The 23,822-nt window shown below is 50.6% G+C and overlaps 10 protein-coding genes across 10 annotated transcripts; 6 read left to right on the top strand and 4 right to left on the bottom strand.

Annotated features, from left to right (window-relative positions):
* Window positions 1-2,264: 2,264 nt before the first annotated feature.
* On the bottom strand, window positions 2,265-5,151 carry F5J12DRAFT_803782 (GCFC-domain-containing protein). The gene is made up of 10 exons (XM_051744473.1): window positions 4,893-5,151; window positions 4,643-4,842; window positions 4,397-4,594; window positions 4,234-4,342; window positions 4,068-4,186; window positions 3,771-4,018; window positions 3,169-3,720; window positions 2,842-3,114; window positions 2,489-2,779; window positions 2,265-2,410 (listed from the first exon to the last, which is right to left on the bottom strand). The coding sequence occupies exons 1-10, from the start codon at window positions 5,141-5,143 to the stop codon at window positions 2,363-2,365; spliced, it is 2,289 nt and encodes a 762-aa protein (XP_051604492.1). The 5' UTR covers window positions 5,144-5,151; the 3' UTR covers window positions 2,265-2,362.
* Window positions 5,152-5,207: 56 nt separating this feature from the next.
* F5J12DRAFT_803780 (uncharacterized protein) lies at window positions 5,208-7,315 on the top strand. The gene is made up of 7 exons (XM_051744472.1): window positions 5,208-5,437; window positions 5,493-5,652; window positions 5,732-5,914; window positions 5,970-6,216; window positions 6,269-6,283; window positions 6,324-6,414; window positions 6,465-7,315. The coding sequence occupies exons 1-7, from the start codon at window positions 5,227-5,229 to the stop codon at window positions 6,890-6,892; spliced, it is 1,335 nt and encodes a 444-aa protein (XP_051604491.1). The 5' UTR covers window positions 5,208-5,226; the 3' UTR covers window positions 6,893-7,315.
* Window positions 6,998-8,235, bottom strand: F5J12DRAFT_314369 (mRNA triphosphatase CET1). Its single transcript, XM_051738864.1, has 5 exons — window positions 7,945-8,235; window positions 7,834-7,886; window positions 7,469-7,748; window positions 7,294-7,412; window positions 6,998-7,243 (listed from the first exon to the last, which is right to left on the bottom strand). Exons 1-5 carry the CDS (start codon window positions 8,165-8,167, stop codon window positions 7,061-7,063), a joined length of 858 nt encoding a protein of 285 aa, XP_051604490.1. The 5' UTR covers window positions 8,168-8,235; the 3' UTR covers window positions 6,998-7,060.
* Window positions 8,236-8,464: 229 nt separating this feature from the next.
* On the bottom strand, window positions 8,465-9,659 carry F5J12DRAFT_803773 (uncharacterized protein). The gene is made up of 5 exons (XM_051744471.1): window positions 9,515-9,659; window positions 9,350-9,425; window positions 9,188-9,254; window positions 8,820-9,147; window positions 8,465-8,742 (listed from the first exon to the last, which is right to left on the bottom strand). The coding sequence occupies exons 1-5, from the start codon at window positions 9,612-9,614 to the stop codon at window positions 8,489-8,491; spliced, it is 825 nt and encodes a 274-aa protein (XP_051604489.1). The 5' UTR covers window positions 9,615-9,659; the 3' UTR covers window positions 8,465-8,488.
* Window positions 9,660-9,754: 95 nt separating this feature from the next.
* On the top strand, window positions 9,755-11,992 carry F5J12DRAFT_803771 (uncharacterized protein). The gene is made up of 6 exons (XM_051744470.1): window positions 9,755-9,933; window positions 10,005-10,351; window positions 10,412-10,717; window positions 10,766-11,105; window positions 11,194-11,628; window positions 11,690-11,992. The coding sequence occupies exons 1-5, from the start codon at window positions 9,769-9,771 to the stop codon at window positions 11,569-11,571; spliced, it is 1,536 nt and encodes a 511-aa protein (XP_051604488.1). The 5' UTR covers window positions 9,755-9,768; the 3' UTR covers window positions 11,572-11,628; window positions 11,690-11,992.
* Window positions 11,993-13,000: 1,008 nt separating this feature from the next.
* Window positions 13,001-14,483, bottom strand: F5J12DRAFT_955161 (mitochondrial K+-H+ exchange-related-domain-containing protein; the record flags this gene model as incomplete). Its single annotated transcript, XM_051749861.1, has 5 exons — window positions 13,001-13,560; window positions 13,634-13,693; window positions 13,759-13,939; window positions 13,998-14,171; window positions 14,241-14,483. The coding sequence occupies 5 exons, from the start codon at window positions 14,481-14,483 to the stop codon at window positions 13,181-13,183; spliced, it is 1,038 nt and encodes a 345-aa protein (XP_051604487.1). The 3' UTR covers window positions 13,001-13,180.
* A 59-nt stretch (window positions 14,484-14,542) lies between these two features.
* On the top strand, window positions 14,543-15,626 carry F5J12DRAFT_803759 (uncharacterized protein). The gene is made up of 4 exons (XM_051744469.1): window positions 14,543-15,037; window positions 15,088-15,151; window positions 15,206-15,554; window positions 15,605-15,626. Exons 1-2 carry the CDS (start codon window positions 14,638-14,640, stop codon window positions 15,129-15,131), a joined length of 444 nt encoding a protein of 147 aa, XP_051604486.1. The 5' UTR covers window positions 14,543-14,637; the 3' UTR covers window positions 15,132-15,151; window positions 15,206-15,554; window positions 15,605-15,626.
* A 2,651-nt stretch (window positions 15,627-18,277) lies between these two features.
* Window positions 18,278-19,694, top strand: F5J12DRAFT_888712 (major intrinsic protein superfamily membrane channel protein; the record flags this gene model as incomplete). Its single annotated transcript, XM_051747279.1, has 9 exons — window positions 18,278-18,414; window positions 18,469-18,592; window positions 18,647-18,680; window positions 18,730-18,779; window positions 18,830-19,024; window positions 19,077-19,115; window positions 19,169-19,379; window positions 19,433-19,559; window positions 19,619-19,694. The coding sequence occupies 9 exons, from the start codon at window positions 18,278-18,280 to the stop codon at window positions 19,692-19,694; spliced, it is 993 nt and encodes a 330-aa protein (XP_051604485.1).
* A 1,593-nt stretch (window positions 19,695-21,287) lies between these two features.
* Window positions 21,288-21,491, top strand: F5J12DRAFT_713316 (uncharacterized protein; the record flags this gene model as incomplete). The annotated part of the gene is made up of 1 exon (XM_051740826.1): window positions 21,288-21,491. The coding sequence occupies one exon, from the start codon at window positions 21,288-21,290 to the stop codon at window positions 21,489-21,491; it is 204 nt and encodes a 67-aa protein (XP_051604484.1).
* On the top strand, window positions 21,430-23,680 carry F5J12DRAFT_314159 (thiamine diphosphate-binding protein). Its single transcript, XM_051738863.1, has 7 exons — window positions 21,430-21,834; window positions 21,898-21,923; window positions 21,979-22,057; window positions 22,112-22,120; window positions 22,176-22,231; window positions 22,283-23,204; window positions 23,251-23,680. Exons 1-7 carry the CDS (start codon window positions 21,592-21,594, stop codon window positions 23,362-23,364), a joined length of 1,449 nt encoding a protein of 482 aa, XP_051604483.1. The 5' UTR covers window positions 21,430-21,591; the 3' UTR covers window positions 23,365-23,680.
* Window positions 23,681-23,822: the final 142 nt, after the last annotated feature.

The raw sequence follows: 23,822 nt of genomic DNA, 5'->3' as shown, positions 1-23,822 counted from the left end.
CACAACGACCAACACCAGCAACGCGACGAGGCACGTGACGCACATGACCGCGAGAAGTTGAAAAAGGCAAGACCCCTGACGGAAGCATAACAAGCAGGGGGGTGATGTTACGCTTCCGTCAGGGGTCTTACCTTTTTCGACTTCTCACGGTCACATGCATCACGTGCCTCATCACGTCACTGGTACTCATCGTCGTGTTAGGAGTGCATATGTTACAGGGACACCTCGGATCTCCCATTGTCCAGGTATTTCCAATACCTGTCGAGACTCATCATTTGTGATCCGTGGCATTCACCGCTCTCCTGATTGACAAGATGCTTTCTTCATGCCCCAATGACTCTTTCTGACTCCCGTTTATTGCTTATATGTTGTATTCTAGTTCCGGTGTCTGGCTCCCTGCTGCGCATTGATTGCGCAGCCAGTATAGCCTTCGTTTCCATCCCTACCCCCATCTCTGACACCAGGTGACTCATATTTATTTCACTGATCAGTTTGTTGATTACTGCGGATATGCATCGCGACACGTCCGTCATGACTGGTACGGTACTCATACTTAGGGGTATATAAACTCACATACCATAGCTTGTATCCTCAGTTTTTCGATAGCTTGCAACTGAGCTAATTACTTTGCTTCGATCCTTGTCCTCTCTCCGCGCAAACAACCTTAGGGACTTGCCAGCAGACAAGACCTCTGTCGGATCTTTGCAATAACTCAGCCATAGGGGTTACAATACGTTTGGCCCGTAGACTCCCACCTCGCGCGCTTCGTGCCTATTCCATTTGAAGAAGTCACCACGCTCGGGCATAACAGATACAAGATGATGGACAGAGAGAGAAAGGGAAGAAAGAGAGATATATCCCATGGACACAGACAGCACCAGTATATATACCCTCAGAGTCCAAACAGTGCAACACAGGAGGGATCTGCATGCCTGGACGAAAGTGCAATAGGAGGTGTGTGTTGGAGTTTATCACCTTTACCTTAGTTGTGGTTCACTGAGCACAGCATTATGTAATCCAAAAGCGGACACTTAGCAGTTTATTTTTTCCTTACTGCACCTCAGCTTCAACCAACTTGAAGTCTGAGGTGGGACTCCTTCCATTCATTATATTGGAACACTTACTTACCTACCTACAGTATATTCCTCTCCATAGGTAGTTCATTGTTTAGCTTCAACCAACTTGAAGTCTGAGTATATTCCTCTCCATAGACTTGACAATCCTGCAGTATGTCATCCTCCAAAAGTGTGATAGTGTGATGTGTTAGCATGAGTAATGTCAATAGTGTGAGTGGCATGTTAGTGGTAAGTGTGCACTTACACATATACAGTCCACACTTCTTAACGGTATTCCCTAACCTATGGCGTTCTAGCTACTGTTACGGAGTCGCTATTTTCTCAAACATAGTATTTGGTGACAGTAACGTTTTTCGAGGTAATTGTCCGAAAGTTGCAAAGTGTGAGCTTGGTATGCATATCCGAGTCACCCCCCTTCTGTTACACCGAAGGTCTTCTGATGCTCACTTTATCTTTGTGGTTGGGTCAGGCCGTCGCAGGCGAGTGAAAATGTGGTTGCTCTGTTGAGGGAACTAATCTGGAAGTGCTCACGAGCGAATGTTGTGCTGTCATTCATCAATGCACCAAATCCTTCTAGGTTACATACCGCGGCCCAACCTAGGTGAATGTCACATTCGTACGCCAGAAGGCAGCGTAAACTGGACCACAAAACAGCTCAGTCCACCTACCAGGCGTAGGTCTACGTGGGTCATCACGTAGCCTACATGTTCTATCGCATCTGACTAGAGGTCTAATACTTTACGCACGGCGTTCACGCATTCTTCGTACGTTCCCTACCAAATCGATCCTTTCAATGTCTATGATATTTGCGCGATCAACGAGTAGGTATGCTCATGAAACTGCTATGTACACACTAGACTCCTCGAGGGTGAATATACCCGGCCCTACAATTCCATCCGACCAGACTGAGAGGACAAGTTTGTCCGACAGCCGAACGAACCACACGCGCACCTCTTACTCTACAGGGGTTGCCTACACACATGATAAGTACATGCGTGTGAACTAACACCCGCTGGGGCGAGGGTCTCAGAAGGCTTCGCAATATCAATTTCCCCGAGGTCGCCGAAAGGTGATAATGTAGAGAGAAAATGGGAACATCTTTGTTCCCATTTGCATTATCACCTTGAGCTGAAGGGTAATCACGCCTCGGCTGGCGTGCTCGGATTGTTTTGTGGACCAACAGGTGAGATGAGAAAGGAACAATACATACTTCATGCAAATAATCATTCAGTGGTGTAAAGTCTACAACAGGAACAACACAGACAACCAATGAAATGGCCACCGCATCAGAGGTTCACTGAGGCCGCCAGATCCTGGGGCAACGCAGCTACCATCTGAGAGGGCGCAACATAACAAGGGAAAAATTAAGGATGTTAAATGAACTTAACTTATGAGTTATTCAGAATACTCACCTGGCGTGTCTTCTCCTCACCTCCAACTTCCCATCCACTCCGCGCGATCGGAAGCACGTAGTTCTTAATAAGTCGCACACAGACCTGGCCGGTACCAAGCTTGTCCCCTGTAAATTTCCGCCAGCGTAGCATCACGTCGAAGAGCTTGGATGCCCTAGCAAGTAACCGGTTGCGAGCCGCAATTGCCTCCGGGTCGAATAGTGGGCGGTTAAATCGAAGGAACGGTGACAGGAGGGCTTCTGCAGCGATCGTGGCGTTCTCGAATACGCCATGCACTGACTTGAGGATCATCTGAGACAGGAGACAATCAGGTAAACCGATTTCTCTCGATGCATGGGTGAATGACACCGGACCAAAAACTTGTGGTGGTCTGGTCCAATGGAAGCTTCCACTTGTTCAGCGACGTCGATAGTTCTTCTGACATCATGGACAGAATAAGGATCAAATCCTCCGCTCTCAAGCATCTTGCAGAGACGAGGAACAAGCGCAGTAGAGATCATAGCTGATACTAGATCACCATCTGGAGGTGGCTCCAAGAATTCTGCGTTTTCATCTTCATCGTACGACGATTGGGAATACTCGTGCAGCGACGAGTACCAGGAGAAATCGTCGAGGTTATCAGATGACTTTGACGGACGATGAGCGCAGGGAGCCCCAAACTAATGACAGGCAACACTCACATCTAATGGGTCCCATCCTAGCAGTTCTAGACGTACCCAAAACTCCCATGCGCCGACAAGACCAAGGCCGCCCCATGCACCCGTGTAACTATCACCATAACGACTTCGCCACTCACCGAACCATTTAGCGAGCCCTAGACTAGGGTCCTTGAACTCGGCTGCAGCCACGTCAGAGAGAAGCTCTTCCCCGCCAGTAGTGATCCTTTGAATGGCAGCTCGATAGTCTTGGGCATCGGACGGGGGAAGGGAGGAGTCAGTTGAATATCCTTCTTCCTCCCAGTCCGCTTCTGACACTGCATTCCGAGACTGACGGCGATGACGTCGTGCAACTCGTGCAACCCTTCTGACCTTCCTGAGCGCGACAGGATCGGCTCGGGGCACATCGCGACCCAGCTCATCGAATTCGTCCGGTGGGGGCTCACGTTGTGCGGGGGAGCCAAATACGACAGAAAGATCGTCCTCATCATCTTCCTTGCGTCTCCGCGCAATCATCCCTGCGCGCTTCTTTAGAATAAAAATATGTTCGCTTTCCAGTCGTTCGAGCTCAGGATACTGGATGTGGTCAGCCCCAACTTCAAGGTCATAACAAACTTTCAACGTACCTTTTCATCGAGAAACGTGGCTACGCTTTCCATCCGTTCTTTGAACTCAGCGAACCAACTCCTCTTGGTTTCAGCTTGCGCAACCATGTCACGCAGTTCCGTTTCTCGAGTATCCAACTGTTCTTCCTCTTCGGAAAACGAGGCTACTGCGTTCGTGTTGGAGGCGTGAGAGGTTTTTAGTGCCGCAAGGGACTGGGCAAGACGTTCGAGAGCCGGACCCAGCTCAGGTAGGTTTGTCGGTGGAGGGACTGACGAAGCAGTGAACACGGGAAAGGTATATTTGGACGGTTAACGCACTAGGGGCTGGCTTATAAACTTTCTTTTCAGGAGCTGCATCAACTCTTGCAAACGGATCCAAACCACCTCTTCGCAATTGTTCTCTTTCCCACTCGATGGTCTCTTCATCATCCTCATCCCTATACAATGATTTAACGACGTCAGAGAAGGGATGAAAATCACTGACGCATCAGCAATCATTTCTTGCATGGCATCTTTTCGCTTGCTTGCTTCTATCCTTCGAGACTTCTTGCCAAGCGCGATCCTTTCTTGAGCACTCGTGTACTGGGCGTATTCTACGATATTGAAGTGTCAAGCTGACGCGGGTGCTGGTCGAGTACCTTACCTACCGTCATCGCCCTCCCCTAGTTCGTCTTCTTCACGCACCAACCGACTCTCAGGGTGTGGACCTTGATATGTGTCCGTGCGTGTCGTGATAGCGAGCGATATGTAGTCTTGCTCTGGACCGACTGCACGCAGACGTTCGCGCTTCTCCTTTGCGGTTTGAATATACGATTGTGTAGGTATCGAGACACCGCCGCTCGGCGCTAAAAGCACTTAGGATAAGATGTGCACATATGCAACGGAAAACATACCTGGGGTGTCGAGGGACACGATGGCACGATCTTCCGCGTCCATTGAAACGTCCACGTCGTAAACCTCGTGATCGGGCATGGGTGGTCGCGTAGACTGCATGCTTGCCTTTAGCTCTGACAGGTGTGCCGCGTCATAAACGGGTGCGCCATTGGAACGAGCACCGATGGTTGCCTGATCCAAGGTATCGGGTAGGGCATTGCTGTCGAACGGTGTCAGGATAAATTCAGTTGAGGATGACCACGAGCGTACGCAGGATGTATTCCCAGAGTCAACTTCCGACTCAAGCTCGACTTTTTCAACTGAAATGTCTCCGTCTCATCCCCCTCCTCGTCGCCGCCACCAAAGCTGAGTTTCGACTTTGCCTTCGCCCTCTTCGCCTTGTTCTTCGCCTTGGATGATGCTATGTTTATCGGCGACTCGTTTCCCTCTTCGCCAGACTCCTCCTGTGTTTCCCTCGCCCGCTGACCTGGTCTCGCCTTTGACTTCTTGAATGCGAGCATGAGAGATGTGACTGTGACGTGACCGTGACACGGCTACCCAAGGCGGGCAATTTTCCCACGCGCTGTGTCTTCCTCACCCAGCCATGTCCGCACGGCCCCGTCCGAGACCGCGTCCAGTCCCAAAATTGAAACCGCGTGCAACCGACGACGACCGGGCCGATCGCGTCGACGGAGTGGCCTCGTCGTCGTCGTCGAAGGTGTTGCTGACATCAGCCGCGGACGAGGATGCCCAGTTCATGCGCAACCGCGGACGGACAGCCGCTCAGTGGAAGCAGCTGCAGCAGCTGACAAGGAGTAAAGCCATTAGTACATCTCAAAGTCATCACCAGTGCTTATTACGGTCCGTTAGACAGCACTCCCGTTCACGCAGCAGACGACGACGACGACGATTCAGAGCACCCCGAGTCATCCGATGCATCGTCTTCTCCCGCGAGACGCTCCAAGAGGAAGAAACGCAACGACCGTCCCCGGTGGCAGACAGTCAGCGCCACCACATTCCAAGCGAAATTGTGCGTAAGCTTTCTAACTAACACATACGCGACTGGTCACTGGAAGTGCGCACTCAGATTCTGATGCTCTAACATCCAGACTATCATCCGACGGGGAAGACAGCGACATAGAAATCATTGAATCCATTAACCCCGATGCCCAGCGAGCCGCCGGTGAAAGCTCCCCCAACAAACGGAAACGCGAACGAAGTCGGTCAAGGTCAATCACGCCTCCTCCTAAACTCTCAGACTACCAGCTTGCCAACGCAAGATACCTCGTACGGTCAGTACTGCCCATCTCTCCCACGTGTGACACCCTACTCACACGTTCTTGAAAGACAAGCGCTGGCTGTGGAACCCCGGGCGCCTTCGCCGACCTTTCTCGCGGACGACTCGATTGACAATATTGTACTGAACCCGGAGCTAGTTGAAATAGCCGAAGCGGTCAAGAAACAAGCAGCGCAGCTGAAGACCGATGCGGAGCAAACAGGGGGACCTGAAATGGTTACCCTCAAAGTTAACTGGATCCCACATCCTCTCAACGCCGCGGCCCAGAAACAGACATGGACTCGCGAAATGAAACGAGTGCGTACTATTTTGTCACATAGACGGGCATTTACTCACATCACATTGCTAGCACGATGCCTTCCGAGTGCTTTTCGAAGAAACCGCTGATGTTAATAGCATTTTAGGTGGACCATCTCGTCGTCACCTACGATGGCAAACGTGTTTTTCCATCTGGTACACCTCACAGCCTTCGCATTTGGACGGAGGGAGAGCTAGGTACATATCCCCTGAATGAATGTAAAAATGATCTTTGACACGTTTCACAGAGGCATGTGACAAGAACACCTACGAGTATATGCGCTCCCTCCGCCTTCAACGTCCCCACTCTCCCGTACCCCAAGCCGACGACGCATCTGAAGAAGGAGCAACGTCGAGCGACGACCATTCCCACGCAGATTCGGACGCTGAGTCGTCAGGAGGAGACAAGTTCAAACTCATATTCCGATCGACAGTCGTTGACGACGTTACTCTCACCGTTCGGCCTACGACAAGTTGCGGCGCAATCGTCAAGGCCTTCCTCAAGGCTGCCAGTCTTCCTGACATCTATAGCGATGATCCGCCGCCCAAAGCCAGAGGATCGAAATCGACACCCTACCCGCGACTCAAGATCGACGGAGAGAAGCAAGAGCCCGACACAGAAATCGGAGATGCCGAGTTGGAGGATGGTGATTTGGTGGAAGTCGTTGGCATATGAACATCGCAAGCTATTATACCCTACAATAATAATATTGGGCTAATGGGTGGTCGTTCCTCAGTTCTCACTTGCTACCTTTGCTCTGCTATGCATTAATCTTATTAGATTGATTGACGAGATGCTCTAATCTTTGTACTGTTATAGGATGCACATGCTAGTTTTTGGAGTTCAATGCCATCCATCAGACGCATTTTTCACAAGAATTCTGGCGTTGTTGACAAAGGATCTGATCAGTTCATCGAACGCGTTTCGCTCATGTTCTGGTGCGTTCATGTCCCCCCTCCTGGAAGCAGCGAACAGTAGTAAAGAAGGTCGGGCGATTTCCAGCTCTAACTCGTGCGTGACCTCAGGCTAAAAAATAAGCAAGAAAACCAACGCCACAGTAAATCAGTTATGCGCACCAAAGGGTTTGAACTCGAGGTGGTCGTAACTTGTGTCAAGTCAATATTAAATTCTTCGTGAGAGTAACATATCCTGTCCTTCCTTCTCGTATGTGTTGGAGTTCCTACGGGATGGGCAACTGCAGACATATATCGCTCAGAACGAGATGCGCAACGAAAATATATACATACACACCTGGAATTTCCAGATTGACACTGACTCTCCAATCTGCAGCCCGCTTCGGACAGTATATATTGAGATCCCCCAACCGTATCTTCGTCATGATCTCGTGCGCGGTCCCAGTCTTCTCATCGCGGGTAACCCTTATCTTCTCGCGGTCGCGAGGGTTCTCAGACGCGTAAAACGAATCTACGACTTTTACATGCTTGTACTCCAGAGGCGTGCTTGGATGGGTAGGTTCGCGGGATGTTTGCTGTAGCTGGTTCAGAAGCGTGTTGTAGTGCTTGTGCTGTGCCTACTCAGAAGAGAGATAAACTCTTAAAATCAGACTGGATGGCCCGCCATCTCGGTATGAAACAAAGAAAGTGACAAGGACTGACTGCTGACATGTTCGTTTCGAACCGCAAGTCGGAATCAATATTTGGGGACAATACTGTGTGTGTAACGCAATGATGATTCACGGATGAACGAACGAGGGGGAAGACACGTACTCGTTTCTACCAGTACAGGCAGCATAAGCCGATTGGAAGCCTTGTCTCTCAGCACACCGACCTTGGCCTCCACCTCGACCCTCGCGTCCGGACCTGCGTTGGGTCTGGTCATGATCATGTGGTGCACGAAGTCGGCGATCTCTCGTATGAATTCGTCCAAGGGTTCGACGCCCAGAATCGAGACGGACAGCGGGGGCAGATTTGCTGGGTTGCTGTTGTTCATCCTCGGCCGCCGCTGCTGTGATGGAAAGTCGAAGGTGTTTTAGTGTATAAGCGGGGTCGGAGTGCCAGTGTAGATTATCACACTTTAGGATATCTTAGCGCTCGTCCGATTCTCTAATAGCTACATGATATGGAGTCGGACCGGGCTGGCTAATGCCCATGTCCTACTAGCTGGCTAACTACGAGGGGAAAGAACATTCCAACTACCAAAATGACAGAACGGACCACCTTATTGATCCCACCTGTTGCGAGTGACGGCTCTGGTGCACGCTCAGCAGTGTGCTGCAAGACGGTGGCTACATAAAGAAAAGTTCCCCCCTGGTTAATAAAAAATCAGCCATATTATATACCTTTTTCTTTCTTTCTCAAAAATGACATGGAGGAAGAAACTTACACTGAATAACAATGGAACACCTGGACCGAGTCTCTGGTTCATGAACGGCAAGGAGAATAACAGGTAGGAAAGTATTGCGCTGACGGGTGTTGCGAGACTGAAGGCCAGCAAGTGTTTCTTGCATTCCATGACAGGCAGCGATCTAGAAAGGAGTGACGTCGTGAGAGCAAGTGCAGTGGGTGCTATTAAAAAATATAAAGTGAGAGTGTCAGTAATATTCAGAACGGAACGCCCAGTCTACGAGGAAACGTGTAGTGACCTTTATGGACGATAATTGCAAGAAAAACGATGAACGATAAGACAGAGGAACCTTCGTCAGCGGTGGAAGAAACGCCCAGAGCGTACCCATCGACCAAGGCATGTACGACTAAACCAAGAGACAACGGGAATACACGACGGAATGCATCATCGCTTCCAAAGTGGCGCGGGCCGGCGGGTGGTGGTCTCGAACCTACAGAGGGTACGCTTATGCCCTGTTCGCGCTCGAGCTCCTCCAGATCGATTTGGAAGGTATCCCCCTGCGCTGCGGCCCCATGAACTTGATGGCGTGGGAGTAGTAGCGTGGTCGCCGCATGAGATGAAAAATACTCTTCGACGAAAAGCATAAAAATAAATCCAGTCAAGGACAGCGGTGCCAACCCGGATAGAAAAAGTGGTCTGATCTGAGTTGCTTCTCGCAATTTCCTCGACACCCCTATATACACGCAACCACGCACAGTGTGAGTCGGATTGAGGTCACAGCGGGGCAGAGTATGCCCGGAGCATCAAACACGAAACGAACGAACTTACTCGGGTATAACGACGCCTAGAGCCGTGCCTATGAGCAGTCCCGTACCCAAGCTAGACAGGATCGACAGGTGTTTTCCTTAATAATGCGAGCGAGTCCCGGGAGTCAGGAAACAATCTGACGCTATTGGAGGCTGCTGCCAGTCGGCAGTGCAGGGGGCTACGTACTAGATAATGCGATCGACAACGGAATAACACCAACCACGTATGACACGGTCCCCATGACCGCCGACATGATGGCTAGACTCTGCAGACTGTTGGTAGACATGATGTCCCGTGTGTAGCCCTGGCTAACACGATGTGAGCTCGCTTGAAGCAAAGTCGTTAATTAAGCGCTTGCACGGTGCGTCATCAGTCACGTGCCCCACCATCGCGTCCCCGGGACGGACGCGGCTGCATGCAGTTGCTAGACGTTTCAATTCATGGCCTTCGTACAACCACTCGTCCTCGTTAACAGCGCAAATGCAAAGTGGACGACTACACAGGAAAAGTCCATAAATCGTGATTACCCGTTCACGGACCTCCACCTCGAGTCCCCAGAGCAGTATGTGGTTAGAACATATCTCCAGTTTCTTTGGCTTCCCGAGGTAAATCAATGGCTCATCTATCCTGATGCGTTGCCTGATCCTGGTTTCTCTTGTTTTTCTGTATTCCCAAGTCCATCATGCCACTGATTCTCTTGGTTCCGTCCTTGAGGCGCGTACAAGAACCTCCATCTTCCTCCGAGTCAGAGCATCCTTTACATGCGCTGCTCGAACCCCTCCTCCTTTCCACCCGTTCATCGTCTTCCAAGTATCACACGGAGCTCCCTCAAATACTCGCCAATAATGGCGGAGCAGGCGAGATCGAGGAGACCACGATGTGGTATGCGCTCAATTACGAAAAGGCTGGGGCCGGGGAAGGGGGGGAGGGAGAGAACGGTGCACAGGGCAGTAATAGTGAGGATGCAGTCATAATAGAGGACAAGTGGAAAAACGCTTGGCTCGAACGGTTAGAGCGTCGTGAGTACGTATATATACCGGTGCCATTCATCGATAAATCCGAGATTGACAACTCGCCACAAAGAGTGCAGATACAAATCCTACTCTACCTATTGAAACTTTCCTTGCCTGGTCCGTGTCGACCACTCCCACCTGTAACGATACCACCTTCGGGAACAGGGAACGATACAAAGCTGGCCAAGAATGCGAAACGCAGAAAGGAAAAATCAGTTACAGTAACGCCGTCCCCGACCGAGCGTTTGGAATCGTTTATGGACAAGCTCTCGACGTGGCAACTCATAAGCAAGATGGATTCGCAGGGAATGCACGGCGCGTCTTCAGAAGAACGAGACTGGATGCAGACATTTTGCGAAGACGTCGTTGAGCCGCAGTGAGTACCGTGTCGAATAAAATCGACTGTACGGCTGACGCAAACCAGATTCAAAACTACGTTCCCAGACATGTGTGAAATTCTACGAAGCAAAGTCTTTCCCCACTCACCGTTCGCTGATGATGATTATGGAAGCAACACAGACGTTGCTTCCAATCGCTCCTCGTCACCAGCGCCAGTTTCTAAACCCTCCACTTCGAAAACCTCGAGGGAGAAGGAAGGTCCAAAGCAGAATTTGCATAGGTCAGCTTCCGTCTCGTCGACCACTGCTGGCTCAGATTTAGGGGCTCGTTCGCGCTCGCTCTCTGTCTCCCTCGCGCAAGACGCCTCTACAAGGAGGTCAAATTCGGCCACCTCCACAACACTGAAGCGAGCACTCAGTCGCGAAGTTAGCATGTCTCGGACATTCAAACCTCGTCCAGCGCCCACGCTAAGGGGTTCTGAAGATCACAAAGCAACACATTCTCAGCCACCAGATCCCAAGTCATCGTCTCGCTCCGAATGCCAAGAAACGGGTGATGAATGCACAAGGGGTCACCCTTGTCGCTGCTACCCCTACAAAATCAGGTCCGGGTAAGCGAAGCAGGAGTGCGGGGGTGGGGCTAATACGCAACCCTTCTCCTATTCCGATACTGAATATGGAGATCGGCGATCGGGAAGTGGATCCTTTCGAAGTGCAAGATGAAGAGATTTGGTTGCCAGACAGCTCTCCAGACTTGCTGCTTCTGCGAGCTCGCGAGCACTCTTCATCTTCGTCATCGTGTCTCGACTCTTTCAATAACCAGGACGACGACGGTGATGACGATAGTGATATAGAAATGCAGACGCCGGTGAAGAAACGGTTGCGTTTGTGATCACCGCGCCTTGGTACAACCATTAGATAGTTGTGAGTCCGCGGATGAGATTATCCCGTAAGTGGTGTTGCTTCAATTCTTGCGAAGTGTATACTCATTGGTGAGTTTATCCTTCTAGGGTATTACGCTAGGTACTCCCGATACACGAATACTAGAAAGATCTGCCTTCGGAGTCGAAGTTAACTTTCTCGGTATAGTACGTAGTTGTCCTCAGGAAGCGACTTTGGCGGGGGTGACACTGCGCCATGGGGCCCAGTCACGTCTGCGGAGACGCCGTAGCGTGGAACATACGCACGAGGTGGAACGCGATTACCACATAAAGTGGACAGTGACGATTTACGACAATAAATTTCTTTTGTCAATCAACACTAGCACATAACGGTGGTGTGGCATGATGTTCGTAATTATGGCATAATCAGGCATCTTGTTCCTAGAACCCGATGGTTGTCCCGTAAACAAGAGTCATCAGCAGAGATTCCAGAGGAAGTCTGGATACCAGCCTGTCTTCTATGGAGCTTGGGTGGCAAACTGCCTACCGATGACTTTGCCTCATTAGACCCAGAAGTCGATGGCAAGCTAATCCCTATAGGAGCAAACTCTCTTGTGATGGCTGCAGTTTCCACATTGATGATATGGGCACCAGCGCATGATGATGGTGCTCGGGTGTCGTGCTCCTAAAATCTATGCATTGGAGTTGTGCTACAAATGATCGTCACCCGGGGAAGATCATCCCACCCAGGAGTCCATGGCAAACTAATCCCTACGAGGCAAGGACTCAGAGCATAATGGTTACACCAATGACAGCCTCCAACGCCACGGTCAGATGAGAGCGTCCACATTCCCATTTAAGGACGTTACTGGGTAGCCGGGAGGACCCCCTGGCATCGTAGAGGTTCCCACCTGTGCAGGCTGATCGTGCCACTGATCTTCCCAACCACTACCATACGTGAGTCGGGGAACTCGAGCCAAACCAGTGCGATAGCTGACACAGGGTAATTACGGACCGGTATGGCGGTGATACTCAACAGAGATCTGCATTCTCTCAGCACCCGCCAGATTGACATCATTGACATTGACGGGGCCCTTTTGGCTTCCCCTTGCATCGCACAAGTCTTCTCGATATCTCGTGACAAGCTGCGCAATCAGTCATCCCAGACGGCGGAACAGCGGCCGGAGAATACGCATTACATTCTGCGACCAAAAATTCAGCAGCTTGGTAAGCTCGCAATATCGGACGGCGTCCGTGCATCTTCTTTGGTCAGCGCTTCAGAGCTGCTTTAGAGCGACACCTGCTGTGACTAGTTCTGGTATGACCAGCAGATCAACCAATGGTATGTTGTAAGTTTGAAGGGTCTTTCCTGAGGACGATCGTGACATCGCAAAATGAATCGGAGATCGCCTGCAAGGTGTTTAAGTTATCCAGATAGAGCGGCCAACGCGCAATATGAACAAGGGGCTATGCCCGATGCAAATCCGACAATACTGATTGGCCAACCAACCCACCGTGAGGACAAAATAAGATCACAGATAGGAAATAGATCATCGCAAGTGCCTCCGTTCTAGTCGGGAAATTGTTTGGGTGAAGCGAAGAATGTGAATACATGCTATCTTAGTATTGGGGCTCAGCTTGCAATCGGACACGCACTTGCTCCATGGCACGATACATGTCTGCCGCTGCGGAATCAGGAAGACTGAAAAGTTCGAGAATTCTAGGTACAGCCCCGCGTGAGAGTAAGAGGTGGTGCGGCACGGGGCCCGTGTTACTGTCTGCGGTCAAGGAAGATATGCTTTTCAGATTACAATCCGATGCGTTTTCAGGCTTTCCCCGCTTGTCCGAGGACGGCACTTCACAGCAGTTCGATAGGGCGCTGTTCGCGTTGGGCGCGGACGGAGAGAACAAACGGTAGACCTCATCTAGTTCCTGATTTGGTTCTGGATGGACGAATCCCTGATCTATGAGGGAAGAGAGATATTGAGAAGACTTGTACGCTGCAAGGGGAGGTCAAAGGAACCACGTCAATGTCAACGACATCAATCTGGCGAGTGCCATAAGAATGCAGACCTTTGTAATGTGACCATGACCTCCATGCGCAGAAAAAGAACGGTATGTTGGGTATCACCGCTGAGCCATTGCATAATTAGCCTGCATCAGCCACCGCACTATTTTGGCTTGAGTGCCCAACTCACGTATGATGGTAAGTGGAAAGGTCAGCGGTGTAATCATCATCCACAAGTAGAAACCTCTACGATGCCGGGGTCCCCGACTGTCCAATAACACCCTTAAATGGGAAAGCGAAGGATGCACGCTCTCATCTGATAGTGGCGTAGAGAGGCTAGAGTATAGAGATGGTGGATATATGAGCCGTATCTTGACGTGCATCATCAATTTCCGGCGGCCAAAAAGACGGCAGAAAGATACTACACACCACCGGCGGCCGTTCTTCGCTCTTTTGATCACTTCCCGAAAGGCCTTCTAGTGGTTTGCCCGCAACACCTCGATTTCTAAGCGAAGGTGCGAGGGACGGATCAACACCTTTTAGTGTGAGCTCTTCAAAGTCAATCCGGTCCACGAGCCGTTCGCCATGTTGGTACAGACGCAACTATCTTCGAAGCGTCAGTTGAAGGATCTCACACAGCAAAGCTTCCTAAAAGAAAAAAAAAGAGGAGACACGAGCCTTCCAGCTCCCTTCTGGTGCTTTTCCAAAATTTGCCCAGGCATCGGCCGCCACCGTTGTTAGTTTATTGAGCATTCTGTTGGTCCATGACTTATTCCTTTCGGCCGCACCCGGCGGTGCGAGGTTGAAATGATAGTAAACTAATGGTCGGCTGACGAGTAGCGCAGATGGGCGCGCCTTTGCCAGGGGAAGTGCAATGATGCGCAAGGAGGGCATTAGCTTGAGTCCTAGCAACATTGTGTTCGCGAGAGTTAGTGATGCTATTAGGGTTTATTTGTTTAAGATACCGCGTGTCCGTCCGGCAGAGCACGTGCAGACGATGAGCGCTGAGCGTCCCCGGTTGAGGGGGGCTGATGGTATGTGACAGGCTCCAAGATCGCACTGAGTCACCATGAACTCTCCTGAACCAAGCTCTCCTGTCTCATCCGATTCATCTGCCGGTACCCCACCGCCAGATGACTTCCAGTCATCAGTCAACAATCGCGATCAGCAGCGCATTCTGACCGCGATTAACACCCAGCCACTCAGCGTGGGCCCTATGCAAAGTCCAACCGGGTCCTCCAAGCGTCGTTTGCCTGTGGGGTCATTTCATGAGGGACCCTCTCTCAGGGACGCCAAGTCCCGCCGGCGAGAGGATGCCGCTAGCAGTTCAAGGAGACACGCCGTTGACAATCAAGGACAACATCCCTCAACGGCTCCAGGACCATCCGGGCAAATTAGAAGCGATTACATTCCTCGTCGGGACAAAGATGACCTTGTAGATACGGGCCTCGTAGAGCAACTCAGAAAAGGTGGACAACGCGCATATGTATATCCTGACTTATTCTCACTGGTCATCCAGAATTCGGGGATCCCTTCATAGAAGCCTTCGGCGCAAAGCACTGAAATATATATGTTTAGATTCGGTGAGCGGACAGATCGACCATCATTCCCCACCGTCCTCAACGGTATCACATTAGGCGCGTATTCGAGAACGCCGTATTTTCGCTGCAATTCATTTCCGTCTCATTCACCACATCCTTACGGATCATTCCCTTCAGAGGATCAAATACTCAATGCCCGTGGACAGGGGTTTCTTCTGGTTGGACGAGCCTTTTCAGCGTCAGCATTAATACAGAGTGATATGAAGTCATGTACGAGCGTCTGATAAAGACTTGATGTCGATCAGACGATGTGCTTTTCCACTGTAAGCATCCAAATTAGCTATTCATTGAGGTACGCTGTTCGGCGCGGTCAGGATGCTTGAATTGGGAGCATTGTAGTCGGTAAGGTAACTCCATCGATCTTCGATGACGTTGAGTAACCTGTCTGTCGAAAGATCAATTGAGTTTATGTGAAGAAGTCCACCCCAGCGGTACCGGTAAGGTCCCGGTGTTTGCAATGTCCCTCCAAGTGAAATTCCCAACTTCGAAGTCTTCTAAGAAAACAATTCCTTTGACAGGTAGGAGTGAGTGCGGAGCGGGACGTTACTTCAAGACACAACTCCACTTGTGTATCAAATTTCTCTCGACTCTCTGGGGGGATGACACGACTCTCCAATTTCCCACTCCGTTCCAGACCTGGCCCAGTGGGCCTGCACAACGGTGACATTGGGCGACGTTCATCTTCGCAGTACGATCTGGCGACAATTTAGGTCATGAACTGGCATACAACGTTTGTTCTCCGCAACTTGCTCGGAACTCTCCACACTACATAGTCTTGGGTTCCCTATCGGCCCATCGAGCCGAAGATGCATAGTCCAATTCATGTTTTCGCTTCTTCCGGGAGATACACAAGTGTCGGGTCCGAAAATTGAGTTTCTGATGGTGAGCTATGCCATCTCATGGACGTCGAGTCTTGCCTGAACCCCTGCGAGTGTGGTGGAGGGAATTACTACATACATACCTTGAGTCTTGCAGACGATCGGAGTGGTGGCAGTAACTTATCAGGTTCTTCTACAGTGTCTTTCTGCGCACAGTTGGCGGTGCGCAACTTGGTTTGAATCCTACGTGACGTTACCGAATCCGTGCCCTGTTGCAACTTATCCCAATTTGTTCATCTGTATTGCAATTGCGTCCCTCCACCTCAACGGCAACCACGGTTCATCATGTTCACGCTATCGTGTACTACGTATTGCCATCGGTTGTTGAGCGGTGGTTCAAAGTTCGGAATGGGTCATTGCGAGTTAGACATTTGAGTAAAATGTACGTTTGGGCGCATCGAACGGCGTCGGACTCCCTGGCGTCGCTTTGTAGTTCAAAAGACGTCAACATGCGCTCTGTACACTGACGAGTTGCAGTAAACCTACTTCGCTTGGCAGTGGCTTGACGGAAATTCATGCCACGTGCCTTCTGCTTCACTGTGAAGTATCGTTTCTTCACATTGCATCAACTTACGGGCGCGAACTTCAACGTTCCATCAGAATCCAGGCAACGCTACGTGAAACATCGAGAATGATGGTGTCGGTGCTGTACAGAACTTCTTCAAAGTTCAAACGTTCCATGTTTCCATCATTTATGATGCCGTGCCTGCTCTATGTAGGCTGGCTGGCAGTTCGTTTACGCCTTGCGCAGATGCTATCGTCCATCATGTCTACATGTGACGGACCGCTTGGCTGCCAGTGACACTTCAGCATGCTGCCGGTAATGAGCTGGATTGACGTTACAAGCTAGCCCCCGACCTTTCCGAATTATCCTTGGAGATGTTATCATGCATCATGTCTACATGTGACCGACGGCTTGGCTGCCGTCGACTTGCTGCCAGTGACATGCCTTCAGCATGCTGTCGGCAACGAACCGGATTGACGTTGCAAGCCAGCCCCCGACCTTTCCGAATTATCCTTGTCCCCGTCGCCATCGGAGACGTCTGTTCGCCTTCGCCATTCTTGGGGAAAGAAGTGTGTTATTCGGGTTTTACTTACGTGTTCCGTGTCGGAAGTACACACTCGTTTTCCATTCGGCTCAACCTCACAATTCGACTGTATGTATGCCGGTACGTGGTCTAAATGAGCCTCCTTAGCAGCTAATAGCAACTGTCATCTTCATAGAAGGCCCATCTCCGTACTCCGCTTTTTATGATTATCTCATCCAACACGCTATTATCAAAGAGTCGTTTGCCAGTCACATACGAATACGCTTGCAGTGGCTGATCGTGTGCCGAGGCCCAGGCCAGGCAAATTCTTAATGACCCTGGTCGCCTGTTCTACCGTGGGACTGTAGGTCAGGCCTCAGGATTGGGGCGACGACCTTGAAGATTTGTGTTAGATGCTCGGAGACAAATCGGGCGCGAGCTGCCGGTTTAGGTAACTTCGAGCTGCTCGAGGTCGTTCCAATTACGGCACGCTTGTTTCCGAGCGTCTATTACTTATTCCCTAACGCTTCCACAGCCACCAGCGCTCGGAAGGTGTTATGGACCCCGTGTTACCAGGTACTAGCTTATACTCCTTTAGTAAACAGTGAACGCTAAAATATTTTTGTTCAGCTTCACCGACTCGGAATCCGCTCAACACCCTGAACACCCTTCGAATCAGTTCAGTTAAAGCGTGGAGTGAATTTTTTCCCACACAACTTCCCGTGTCAGTTTATCCGGCCGCCTTGGGGACTCGACTGGGGTCTGCATTATGATCTTGTGTATCTTCCGCAGTGGCAACTGAGATCGAATCACTCAACAGATTGAGTTTGATTCGGTGTCCCACCGTTCGGTTCGCGAAGCGAACATCTTGGATTACGAGCTGTTACGTGCTTCATGTTTCAATCAGCGGTCGGCCTCCCGGATTCCGCCTGCTCGGGAAATTAATCTCGTGGGCATCATGCTGTTACCAATGGGATTCGTCTGTTTACCGAACTCACGAGTTCCTTGTGCGGTAAAATCAATATTGCAAAATCAGAGATCCCATCGGTTCTGGTCGTCACGAGCCGTCTGGCCCCACATATGTATGTCCGCAATAATTTTTTTAATGATTGCTGACCCGCATAAAAAGGCCACAATCGAACTGTGGTGCCCCCCCAGTCCTTCGACTGCAGAGTCCACTTCCATCGGCGGTTCTTGTCAGCATGTCTCAGAAGCCCTCCCCACGTCACTCCGACTCGTCAAGCACGTATACCCAACCGATGGATGAGACGGCCGGAGGGGTGATTCCTGCAGGTTTGACTGACGACCGCCAATACCCGAACCGATGGTCGAAGATCAGGTTTGTGCCACCCCTACCATCCTCCTGTGGCGCATGAGACCACTTTACTCTCAGGGATTATATCCGGGAACCCGCTGCAGAATTCCTTGGTACTATGATCCTTATTATCTTCGGTTGCGGTAGTAATTGCCAAGTCGTCCTGTCATCGAACAAAGCGGTTTCCGCCACCCCCAGTGGAGTGAGTAGATCCCCCTCGTAATTCGCAGCTTGAATTGACAGAGCTGGTTTATAGGACTACCTATCTTCCAACTTCGGTTGGGCTGTTGGTAAGGGGAGAACTCACCGTATTTTCGACCGTACTAACCGCACATAAAGGCCTTTGTCTGGGCGTTTTGGTTTCTGGCGGCGGTCATATTAACCCAGCGGTTTGTGTTTACGATCCATTCATGCCGTCTTGTAGTTGACTTTCGGCCAGGTAACCCTCGCCTTCGCCTCCTTCCGCGGCTTCCCGTGGAAAAAAGTACCTTATTACCTCATTGCCCAACTGCTTGGTGCCCTTTGTGGTGGTGGAATTATTTACGCCAACTACTATCATGCTATTGATGCTTACGAGGGAGGGTCAAATATTCGCACCATCTCGGGGACGGGCGACCTTTTCGGAACCTACGCGGTATGTACCGCTCCGAACTCCCCTGTAAACTAAACTGATGCAAGCATGTTAGGCCGACTACATGAGCTCGGTATCCTGCTTTTTCGCAGAGGTAAGTAAACATCGCCCGCATTTGAATGGTCAGGCGGTGACGATGTTTGACAGTTTTTGGGAGCTGCTATGCTTTTAATCTCTATTTTTGCTGCCACGGACAAGAGGAACGGCCCTACCCCTGTCTGGCTCGTCCCAGCCACGGTCTTCATGGCCGCTCTTGGTATCGGTGTCGCGCTCAGCATGGAGACTGGTGCCGCCGTCAACCCGGCGCGTGATTTGGGTCCTCGGATCTTGACTGCTATGGTCGGTTACGGAAAAGATGGTTCGTGATTTGTGAAATAGCTCCTATCGAGGAAGTACTGACTTTCTCCGTAGTGTTCACATTCAGGAACCAATACTGGCTGTGGTGTCCCATTCTCGGCCCCATTCTTGGGATGCAGGCTGGAGGGTTGGCTTACGAACTTGTATACTCCACCGGCTCGGACAGTTTCGTCAATAAGTTGTAAGTTCTCCAGTCGCACGTAACGAGTCTGAAATTGAAATTTGAATGACGTTTCTCAGGATCGCGGCACCACGGAAACACACCAACGCTCTCCCAGATCACAGTAGAACGCCAACTGGTGCAACCGCAGTTTGACGAACTCTGAATGGACTTTGCTCTGGACTTTTCGACTTATCGCGATATCCCTCCTTTGCTGTCTTTTTTTTTTACTTCCTTGTTATGGGGCTGTTCTACGATTAGCTCAGGCTTGTGATGTTTAGCTAATTGTGCGCATTTACAAAGGCGATATGACCTCCCTACGGTCTCTACCTTCGATTTTCCAAATGCTTGGGAACTGACGGACAAATTGGTCTCACGACACGCATCTTGACTGCAGCGGTCAGTAGTATTCTCCGAAGTGAGTTTTGTTGAAGAATGCGGAAGGGTCTGCATGCACAGTTTTATGATAGAACAGGAAAGTGCTCGCGGTGTATCACATGTAGTCCCTTAGCATCTGGGAAGAATTGAGTCTTCAAGGTGAAAGATGCTCATAGTGGCTTAAAAGTAGCGTATTGCTGGTTGGGTATCTACGAAATGTGTTCACCAAGGGATACAGTGAACCCAGTAGAGTTGCACAAGGATCGATGCTCCCCCAAGACTTCCATCATTCAAAGGAAGTTTACCTGGCCGCAGGTGCATGCTGGCTAAAAGTTATATGAAGTCCTACAGCACCAACTGCAGTGCGGCTGTAGCGAACGGCCGATTTCACAGGAGGAAGTGGCGATAGGCTATCAAAATGTCATGAGGCACAGGGATGATAGAGCCTGTAATCGCAAAGGGTTGTCATATCGATCTCAAAACGTGTAAGAAGCCTTGTCATCGGCTACCGAATCTCAAGGGCAAGGAAACGGGTGTTGTGAAATACAGCATACTCGCGGCCAGACCTGACCTATCGGACGATCGCTTTTCTATGTGGCCGACACGAATGTACCTGATATGAACGGATCGAAACTACGTACACGGGCACATACTCGCTGTGATGGACGTGTAACCTTGTGAAAGTACAATAATGCAGCGCCACCGACAAGACAGCATGCACTGAACATTGTGGACGGCCGTCTTCTACTTCACGGTATTCATGAATCCGCGTGTGTTCCGAACTGACTCGGACCAGGTTAAAACCTGCTCAAGCTGCCTCGCGCAGCACGCACGCAAAACTGCAGCCGAGCATATGCATAAGACGAGCATAATCATACCTGGAAAGGAACAGCGGGGTCGAAGAATGAATGACACGAGTCCGAGTTGCCTCCAGTTGAAGCTAAGACCGCATGCTTCTGGAACTCGAGGAGAACAAGAGGTTTCCGTGTGGAAACAGTGGAAGGAAGGAAAATGAAACCGGACTTACCGACTCGTCGTCCTCGTTATTCCGAGACGAGCAGCATGCACAATCAATGCCCCTGGCCATAAAGCTGCTGACTAAGCATTGCGTGTTTTTCTTATTGGGTGCTTTGGACATGAAAGATCTTTCTTGAAGAGTACCCGCGAAGATCATATCTGCGGTCAGATTAGCTGGTTCGTAGCTACCATGGGTAGGAGTGCCAAAGTTCATAAGCGGGTAGTGAGTTTGATGTTCTACTCGTACACATCCAATGCGCTGAGCGCTTGCATCCTCTTGTCGTTGCTCCGTAGAAACAGATGAAGAAGCCACAGTTGCAACCCGTTCCTCATCCCGAGCCAAAACCAAAACTAATGTCGAGTGCACCTGCTACGACGGAGATCCAGTCGGCTAAGAAGCGCGCGGACCTGAGGTCAAAAGCGAAGAACAAAGGGAAATCCGCTGCAAAGGGTGCAGATGGAGGACACGTCCTTGCTGGAGCAGACTACGTGACATTGATGATGGGTGGTCGACGGAAAGCGGCAGAGGAGGCTCTCAAGCTACCACCGGACTCGTAGTGACAAACATTGTTGTAAGTTAAGCTTGCAGTCCATTTTGTCACACGCCGCCTCAAGATCCGGGGTAACCACCAACCCCACCTCTCTGCTTATTCCGACGATGATCAGAGTTATACGATCTCTCCCTCACCTTAACACCCAACTACGTTCATGGCGTGCGCTCTCGACGACAACAACGATGACGGTTCCTACCAAGGACCAAGGAATTCTTCCCACTTTTCGCTCCCCCATCGTGTCTGAGCTCCGGTTCTTCAATTCGCTCACCAGTGAACAGGGACAGATACCCACTTACAGAGTACTCGACGGCGTCGGCATTCCGGTGGAAGGCGGACAACTTCCCGAGGTCCGTTTGTTCCGCTTTGGTCCGTTGCCAGCACGCCTCACCTTGTTTATGCCCCACGGGCAGATTAATGAAGAATTCGCTCGTAGACTGTGCGTCATACTCACTGGCCAAATTTGCAGGCAGAGAAGTGTAACATCATGTCAGATATGAGCACATGGTCCGCTTACCGACTGTAGACAACGTCCTTTACAACGTGCAGCGTCAAGGCAAGATTTCGTTCTACGTATGCTCATTTGCCGTGTTCTGTGATTCTCTAGTTTATGCACGTTGACTTTAGATGACTTCTGTGAGGAACCATTCTTTCGTATTATTCCAGGAACACCCCTGAACATCGTCGTTAGTATGGCGAAGAAGCAACTATTATCGGCTCGGCCGCAGCACTGGCACCAGACGACGAGTAAGTTCTCTGCTTCCTTGGATCTCCAGTATGAATATGACAGCACGCCAGGGTTTTAGGTGAGCATGCACGTTTTGCCCCACCCCTTCACAGGAGCCTCAAATCGGAGATAGGACAGTACCGCGAAATGGGTGTCCTATTGTGGCGAGGCTTTGGGATTGACGGTATCATGGCACAGTGCTTTGGCAATCTTGAAGACAAGTCGGGCAAAGGGCGTCAAATGCCAATGGTACGTTATCCCACTATCACATTGTCCTACCAGACACTAGCCTTTTCGCAGCACTTTGGATCCCCGAAACACCACTTCCATACGATCTCGTCACCTCTAGCCACTCAGATTCCCCAAGCTGCCGGTGTAGGCTATGCACTCCGACGGGATCCCGCCCGTAGGCACAAGAATGTTGCCTGTGTTTACTTTGGAGAAGGCGCAGCTTCCGAAGGAGATTTTCATGCGGGAATGCTCCTGGCATCAACGATTCCGTGTCCTACGATCTTCTTAGCTCGTAACAACGGATTCGCGATCTCCACGCCCGCGCATGAGCAGTATGCCGGTGACGGTATCGCCGCACGGGGACCTGGATACGGTGTAGACACGGTTCGCGTGGATGGGAACGATATATTGGCGGTCATGAATGCCGTGACTGAGGCAAAGAGGCGATGTCTAGCGAGTGGTCGGGCTGTCTTAGTGGAGGCGATGACCTATCGCGTTGGGCACCACTCGACTTCCGACGACTCCTTCGCGTACCGCGGGAGACAGGAAGTCGAGAACAGGAAGAAGATCGATAACCCGATCACGCGGTTTAGACTATTTATGGAGTCGAGAGGCTGGTGGAATGATCAGGAGGAAGAGGCTCTCAAGTCGCGGCTGAAGAAGGACGTGCTGACTGTACTTAGGAAGGCAGAAAGTTTGAAGCAGAGTGATTTGAGGGATCTGTTTACCGACGTTTACGCTGGCGAGGAACCGTGGAATTTGGTGCGTGTCCATGTGATGATTCAGTTTAGTTGCTCAAGTTACGCAGAGAGAACAAAGGGAGGAGTTGGGGGCCCTTCTCCGGAAGTATGGTGAAGTATGGCAACCGTGGCAGAGTGAACTCAAGCGGTTTAAGGACGAGGGCAAAAAGCTCATGGAGTGACCGACGTTCGGATGCTCGTGCTGCTTAGCAAGGAATACGCTGCTGGCATTGTATACAGCCCCAACGTTGTCCATAGTGTCAGTCCACATTACACACCCGGACGGGGGATGCACATTCGATGGTATAAAGTAGAGCATAACCTGCGTTCTACATGACCGAAGAGATCCAATCCAGTGGTATGCTTGTAAGAGAATCATAGAGACAATGAATTAAGATTACACACTACTTGCTGTCCTCTTTACAGACCAAATGTCAACATGCCATATGCAGATGCTGGGGAAAGGTAAACCATGGAGGCATTCATTGTTGCGTTACATGTTCTTCGTTACATGTAGCAATACATCACGCTACGAGGTTTGGAGAGCTGAATGTCTCTAGAAACCCCAGCAGCTCCTCCCAATTTTTCATCGAAGACGGAGACGGGTTTCTCATGGGGTTCATGGTATTCTGATGACATC

This window comes from Pisolithus orientalis, assembly GCF_024613125.1.
Source record: "Pisolithus orientalis strain OTSU chromosome Unknown F5J12scaffold_3, whole genome shotgun sequence".
NCBI lineage: Eukaryota > Fungi > Basidiomycota > Agaricomycetes > Boletales > Pisolithaceae > Pisolithus > Pisolithus orientalis.
The sequence above is the reverse complement of the archived record's forward strand: the minus strand, read 5'-3'. Positions and strand labels throughout refer to the sequence as shown.